Source organism: Merops nubicus, unplaced genomic scaffold (assembly GCF_000691845.1).
Source record: "Merops nubicus isolate BGI_N331 unplaced genomic scaffold, ASM69184v1 scaffold20176, whole genome shotgun sequence".
NCBI classification, from domain to species: domain Eukaryota; kingdom Metazoa; phylum Chordata; class Aves; order Coraciiformes; family Meropidae; genus Merops; species Merops nubicus.
Genome location: NW_008614626.1, coordinates 14,224 through 22,272, shown reverse-complemented (window position 1 = coordinate 22,272; position 8,049 = coordinate 14,224). Strand labels below are relative to the sequence as shown.

General features: G+C 44.9%; 1 protein-coding gene across 1 annotated transcript in view; it reads right to left on the bottom strand.

Annotated features, from left to right (window-relative positions):
* Nucleotides 1-8,049, bottom strand: part of SLCO3A1 (solute carrier organic anion transporter family, member 3A1) — a gene marked incomplete at its 5' end in the record, with an annotated part of 14,880 nt that overhangs the window by 609 nt on the left and 6,222 nt on the right. The window contains 2 exons of the mRNA XM_008942303.1: nt 3,492-3,556; nt 6,438-6,613. Coding sequence (XP_008940551.1) covers nt 3,492-3,556; nt 6,438-6,613 — 241 coding nt within the window. The remainder of the gene's footprint in view (nt 1-3,491; nt 3,557-6,437; nt 6,614-8,049) is intronic.

Genomic DNA, 8,049 nt, shown 5'->3' with positions numbered 1-8,049 from the left:
CCTGCTGATATCAACACGCAGGGAAGATTTTACTCAAGTTTAAGAGGCTTTGATGAAGCTCCTCATTTGCCTAATGAGACTGAGTGGAGGGATAAATGAAAGAGGAGCAGGACAGCCTCACAGCTTGCTCTCTGTTTAGGTGTTGGCACTTCTGCACTCTGGGGTGTCACCTGAGGGTGTCACAGGACTCCAGTTCAGAGCCTGAAATCAGCTGAGGCACTGAGGTCTAGTTTTGGACCTTTCCCTGAGACAAAAGGTTTTTTACTGGGTCTCAGCAAAATAAACAATGGCCTGGAACAGATGCCAAAGATTAATTCTGAAAAGAAGGGAAAATTTCACTGTTAAATGAAATGGCACAGCAGGATTCTCTCACAGCCACTGCAGCTAACTAATGATGAGCTTTTCTCAATCATAGTTCGCAGCAGAGCTGCAATCTTAAAGCCAAGTAATCATTCCAATCTCATTTACCTAATAAAGTGATGTTTTTCTTCTCTACTTTTCCCCATCCTACAGGTCTGTTGTAGAGGCCCCTTTTCACACTACCTGACCATGGTTAGGACATCTACGTTCCAACTTTGCACTCTCCAGCCAGCACATGTGTGCTGAGTGTGCAGCACTCCAAAGAAAACGTGGATGTTCTACCTATGTAAACCATTTCTTCCTCTGCTGCTGTATTTATGAGGGGAGGCTGGAAGAATAAAAAACCCTGGAAAAGACCCTTATTGATAAAATCACTGTTATAGGTTAAGACAGCAAGCAAAGGAGAGCATCACATCTACTGAAATCCAACAGCAGGTAGGCACAACAGACCCTCAATGGTATCACCACATCCATAGGTGCTGTGATAGACTGAGGCTCTATAAATACCTGTGTAGACAGACACACACAGGGACTGCAGTTTCTAGACAGGAAAGTGTTTAATCTTGGATCCAGTTTCATCATCAACCTGGATTTCCACGCTTAAAAAAGATACCTTCCATCAGCTTGTCATGAACAAAGTAGTAACATTCATGACATATATCCCAAGACTACAAATAAATTGGTTGTCTTCACTGTTCCCTGTGGTAACTGAGATGTCTTCATTTTATTTTGTCCATGACTCATGCTCTGCAGGTTTTGTTTGATCTTCCTTGCACGTAAATAAATGCAGGAGTTAAGAAAGGCTACAGGGGCTTTTGGTTCTCATTTTAACCAGTCATTAATAGCACAAATGGAGTAAATAAAACCAGATGGTAGAAAAGCAAGACAATCTTTTTGTTAGAAACAGTAGTCTCTAAGAGGAGCTTGTAGGACAAAAGAAGTGCTGAGCTAAGTGGAGGCTTTGCTAGGAGGATGCCTGGTGAACACCATCCAGAAAGATGTGGCCAGGATCTTACAAATCTAAACCTCTTTGCCACTGCAGATTATTTCCATTCCAACCCTTTGGCACAAAGGATTACTTTACTCTCTTCTCTGAGAAACTGCAGTAACAATTTTTTTATGGAGACACTGTTAATGCTGCTCTCTCACAGCAGAGTTCCTATGGAATTAGATAACACATCCAGGAGGATATCGGGAGAATTCAGTCTTGGTTCATGTTATTACAGTGAATATTAAAGAGATTCAATCATGTTTTACCTCTTACTGCAAAGTGTTGCAAAAATTTCTGCTATATATATATATATTTCACTGCAAAAACTGTAGGGCTGTAGAAGAAAAGCTGCTCCTGTCTTACTGAAATCTATTAGCTACGATTGCACCTCCGGGTCTCATACCTCCTACATTTAATACTCTCCTTTGGTTCAAGAAGCAGCTATTATCACTCTCTTCTTAAGTCAAAGCTTAAAGGTGAACTGAAAAGCTTTTAAAATAAATCAGTAAAGCTATTCTCAAACCTCAGGTTGTTAAGGACAAAATTTGGATACTCTTGCTCATCTTGAAAAGTACCTTTCTCTTCATTTTCCCTGGGTTCAAGCTACTTTGCTGATATGCTTCAGGAAGTATTGTCTTATCCCATGGGAACTGCTTAGTGACAAAGCAACATATAAAGATTTGAGCTTAAATTCTCACTTTTAAAGAATTCGAGCTTCTTTTTTGGATGTAAAACCCAAAAAGATCTATTCAACTTAAGCACACATGTCTGAGCATGGTTTTGGAGGAATTCAACATGCCACCATCTCAGGAGGTTTCTCCCTTTTGAAAGGAAAAGAGAAAAGAGAAACTCCTCCTTTAAGAACTTTTTCCTTTGGAAACAACAGCCCACAGCCATCCTCCTTGCTGACCTGCCTGCTGACACTCTGCATTCAGCCAGGGAGAGCTGAAGACAGCCCAAAACCAGAGAGCAAGACAGCCCAAAACCAGAGAGCACCCCCACCAGCTAAAGAAAATGCTGCCACTGCAAGGCTTGAACCAGAGCTGACCCAAGTCAACCCAGAAGCTTCCCTTGTAGCCATCTGAGCCCTGGAGAAGCTTGCTTGATGGAGCTTTCTGTTACTTCACCAAAAGCAATGGAAGTCTAACTGGCTTTATTGTAAACTGGCCTGGGACCACCACATCCCTTTCAGCTAATGGGGAATAAGGTGTTATGAAAAATAAGTAAACAAATGAGGTCATTTATTCAAAGCAATGTATAATATGTGCCTCACTGCACCCTAGGAGATGGCATTTTACTCTCTAGCTCATTCCTTTGAGACACAGGGCTGGGGTTGGGGGTAGGTGCCATGCAGGGAAGGTACTGACTGTGCCCTGCTTAAAAAAAACCCAGCAAATTCCACCTCCACAACATGCAGAAACCCTGTGCATGAGGTGGGCTGACACAATGATGGATCAGAGAGGATTTTGCCCTGAATCATTGAGATTAATGAGCTGAAATATAGGAGCTGTAGAATAAGAGCCATCTCTTCAAAAGGGGAAAAATCTCTCCACCTAGAAATGAGAAGTGGGTGAATAACAGCCCAGTGTGTTCCTTTTAATTCATACACAAGGAGTACACACCAGTCCAGAGCAGCAGCCATATGCATTTTAATGGGTTATTAACCCACAGGAGGATACAAGGACTCAGCCTGTCTCATTTCACTGGTTCCCTTTCTGAGAGACCCCAAGGACAGGACAAACACACCACATAACCCAGGTCCTGTCCCTCAAAGGAGGATGAAAATACATATCCCTCTACTTCAGCAATATGCAATGCAGCAGTAGTTTTGCAGGCTGCTGACATGTTAATAACAGCTATAGAAGAATAACTGGTCGTGTGGGACCACGGCAGAAACAGTCATTTCTCTTGCAACACCATATTTCCTTCCATTAGCACAATTCAAATGGCAGAAAAAGTGCCTTCAAGAGCCTTGATGGGATGTCCTTCCTAGAGAGGGCTCAGACCCTGTGGCCTCAAACCCCACTCATGGCAACCACAGCACTGCAAAGAGCAGAATCCAACTTTTGCACTTTAAAAATACAATATTCTGGGAGGGAGGGGAAGATGGGAGAGAAGGACGTGGCATTTTTGTACCTACCTAGCAAACGGAGCAGCAGGAAAAGCACCCCCAGAGCATAAGACTTGAGTTCGGGGCTGACGGTTCTGCAGGGAGGAGAGAGGGAGAGAGTGAAATCGATTCTTGTTGTTCTGCTTTGATTAACACACCCCGTGGCCATTCTGTGCTGTCAGCCAGGATGCCACCACCACCTCTTGAAAAAGTCATTAATGGGGTTTTTCTTCTCCCTCCGCCTGAACTGCCTACAGCCCCAAAAGTAATTGCATTGGTGATGGGTTCAGGAATTTAGCTAAGTCATTAATAACAACAGCTAATCTTGTTGTTGGATGGAGAAAAATGAAATCCCCATCCCAGTAAATCATCATTTACAAGCTCTCCATCATGCTTTCAAGGCTCCAGATGTTTGTTTCCATTGATAGAAGAGAAAACCTTTTGTTCTGAGGCTTCCCAGACTACTGGGAACACGAGAGAGAAGAGAGGACGATGGACCAAGAGGTTCAGACTGTTAAACCAAGCCTCCCAGTCAGGATGTGCTCAAGACTAGTTTTCATAGGCATGAGTTTAACAGGTGAATTTTTTTGATGCTGGGAGGACAACGGTGGTGTCTGCTTTTTGCTTTGAACACCAGCCACTTTATTTCATTAGTGTTATCCTTCAAAGGTGCTTTATATAAAATAATTCATGGATTTCTAATTCGCTTAGCTTGAGGATGCTACTGGCTGAACTCATCCTCTGGAGGTAGGCTCAGCAAAGCCTTTAGAAATGCAGAAATCTTTCATTTGGTCTTAAATCTTAAAATGGCATTTTATTTCCCACAGTATACAAAGGTTGGGAAAGCAGGACAGTGATCTTCATATCAACAGATTCATCACACAGGGGAACTTTAAAGGCCGAAGCTGCCTCTTCCATCAGCTCCCTCCAGAGGTCTGCTGGCAGCACTGCCGGGGGCACCCACAGTGAAGGTCTTCTGCATAAATACACTGGAGGGGCATGAGACAGTACAGATAAAACAGCAAGAAAAAACCAGCAGATTTTAAGCTGAGAAGACCACTCTGACCACCTGCCCTCATCTCACACATTACACTGACCACGTAACATCGGCCCATGAAGCCTGTGACCTCTGGCTCTATTTCAGCAGTTTTCAGGCAGACCCCCCAGGCTGGATATAAAGCCTTTGTGCCACGAAACATCCACCCTTGGAAGAGCACCCCAGTGGTTAATGCCTTGGCTCAAATCAGATTCTACAGCAGGGTGGGAAATGAAGGAAGCAGGAGGAGTATTAAAGCCTCTTTTATGGAAAAGGTTAAGATCATGATGTGAAATATTCACAGTGGGTTTTTAAAAGGTGGTGGTGTCCATCAGTCCACTTTTTTTGTATTTAAGACCCAAGTCAATCCCCATACTTTAGGGTGGTATAAAGCTGCCACCTGGAGACATCTCACCAACTACAACAGTGAACAAATGACTTGCCTAGACAAAATGTCTCATTTGTAGACACTGAAGTTCATTTTTAAATGAACCATAGGAGCTGCTGATGCCACTTGTCACTGCCAGGGACACCAGGGACACACTCATATGCCAAAAATTTCTTTTAGCAATCCAAAATGGCAGTTGCAAGACAGCATGAGGTGAAGAGCTCTTCCCCACACTTTTTAGCAGTTGTGAGTGATGCTGAGGGGAGCGTAGTTACTCATTTGGATGTGTGAAGTGTTTACCTTCCTACAGCTGTGAGCTGACTATTTTTAATATACCCTTTGCTTTTCTTATTCCCTTGTGTTCTTCCTCCTGGCTGGTGACTGGCTTATCTCATTTGGAGTCATCAGGAAGACATCTCCATTCAGGATCCTACAGGTGCTGGCAGCTCCCTTGAACAAAGAACTCTTCAAACTTCAAATTACTTTTGCCACAATATTTATCATGAGAAATTTGATTTCCCTTCAGCTACCGTAGATGCAAAGAGAGAAACAAACTAGTAGGTGGAATATCTCATTTTGTATCCTGCAGGGAGACATGCCCTCACAGAGCTGTTCCGTCCAAGATCCACTCAGGAGTGTGTTTCTAATACAGACCTTATTGATTGAATTTTATTGGAATTTTCCAGGCAGCAGAATGGATCTGCTATTTATGCCTCTGGTTATTATTCTCAGCAAGTGACAGCCTGGACAGATTAGTAATTCTGGACAAATGTGGGCTGAGATAGATACACATATCATAAGGTGAAGTGTTCCATGTGTCTGGAAATAACACAAGGTCAGTTATTTGAATAAGCTACTTTTGCCCACCTATTCATATTAGTTCAACTCAGAGATGTCCTTCAGACTTTCAAGTTCCTTCTGTTTTTGGACTTGGTCCAGGGTGAGAGAAGTTAAACTCTAGCCAGGGGGGTATTGACCCAAGCCAGCGTTTGCAGCAGCCTTTCATTTCTCCACGATCTCCAGGCATATCTACAGGTATATTATTAAGCCATTATGTGCTGAGAACACAGGGCTGCAATTCTGCCCCTTTCCTGATGCAGTTGTAACGTCCTTATGATGTGGACTGGAAGCTGTATTTCCCTTCCCACGCTAATCCCAGCCTTGTTCAGAACAAGCCTGCACCTTTCTTTGCAGCAGCTCTGCAGGGATCTTCTTAGTTTGCAAGGCCAGTTCCTCCTCACTCCTGTTTCACCAAAGCTGTACTTGAGCAATCCCCACATGCTCTCTAGCAGGTCAGGACTGCAGGCACCCAGCTCGGTGGGGGCCAGGTGCTACCGAGGAAAACAGTGCCTTGGTCTCCACCAGGGAGTCTTTAGTCAAAGGAGGATTTTCTGGTGGCTTGAGCAGAGGTTCTGTCCAAAGTCATGGATCTGAGGACACTCAGCACAGCCTAAAAGGCCGAGGCCAGGAGCCGTGCAGGACCCTTGGCTCCCTGTGGTCCCCCAGACCTGCCCCCAGCCCAGGAGCAGCCCCGCCAAGCTCGGTGTCCCACCTGATGAGTATGATGACCGAGGGCGTCTGCGCCATGGCCCCGATCATGCTGCAGACACACATCACGCAGAGGAATGTCAGGAAGGCCTCTTCACAGCCAGGACTGGGGCATTTGCCAGGGACCACGGTGGCGTTGGCAGCAGGGAGCGAGGTGAGGCACGAACAGCCACTGAGGTTCTGCAGAAGAACACGGGGGGTCAGGAGAACGGAGAGCCAGGGTCCCCACCACCCTGTAACGAGGGCTTCCCAACAGCAGCCCAGGATCCTCTAACGGCCAATTAACCACCTCCTAAGTGCTGATTTGAGGGGGGTTTGGGAAGAACTTCAGAAGCGTGTCAGCTCTGATGCATGCTACCAGCAAGGGAAAGCTGACCCTTAGCTTGTTTCTTTTCTTCTGCTCCTTTCAAGTCTTTCCCATAAATGTCAGTGCAACAAAATTATTACCAAGTTATACCCCTTTGGAGGAGAATAAAGAAACGATCTGTGTCCCTGCGACAAGGAAGATCCCCAAATTATGGTTTTCATTACTTTCTTATTTACCTCCACCCTCTTGGCTGCTGCAATTAAACTGAAATACATTAACAGCAGGTAAATCTCTAGTCCTGCTCGTGGCTGTGGGTTCAGTGCCTGCTTCCAGCACCCTGAATCCCAGCTGAGAGCCACCCATGGTGGGTGCTGCGGCTCCCCAAGCTTGGCAGCACAGACACTGCTGGACTCAGTGCACTACAGGGCTAATAAATGACATCTGCTTCAGAGGGATTTGTGTTGAGCTAAAAGCTGGAGTCAGGCACAATAAACTTTATCAATATGTGATCAGAAGGAGGCTGAAACGACTGCATTTTTCTTGGATCTCTCCAGTGAGTGCAGGATGTAAAAAGAAGCTTTGTTTGCTAGTCACAGACTTAAGGATTTTTTTTTTTCCCCCCTCCTTATTTTCAGCTTGCTCTCCTGAACTTCTGAGTGGGGGATTCCAGTGTAATTAAGGCACATGATACTACCAAGAAATCCCTTACCGAATACAGAATGAAATGATCATAAATGATTCATGTCTTTCCTTCACAAGTCTACTGGGTTTGCAGGTCACATGTTTGTAAGAGGAGTAATGCCATAAAATAAAACATATTGAAAAACAGCTAAATCTCCTCCCCTTCCCCTCTACCACACGGAGGCAGAAATTCCTTTGCTTTTCTGCTGAGGTCCTCTTAGGACCATACAAAACCACACTTTCTGATTCAGCCTCTCCAGACATAAGGATCCACGGGGATGCTATTCCAGCCTTTTTGACACCAATCTCTTTATTCTGCATTGGAGTCAAGTGATTTTCTTCCAAATAAGTGCACAGAGGGCAAGTGAGACCGCAGTGCAGAACTCCAGGAGAGCTGGAGTAGACATGCAGATGCCTTTCTGGCTGGCAAGCAATAATTAACATAACAAATTCCTGTGCTGTGAGTTAGAAGCTGCCACCTGAAGGCTCTGAGATGGTGACAATTAGCACCACTGCAGTGGAGATTGCACGGAGACAGCAGAATCTGTAGTTGCTGGCTCTTACTGCAGTGCACTGCTAGCAGCCAGCCCAGCCACAGCCCTGTGGGCTTAACCCCACCTGAGTCCTG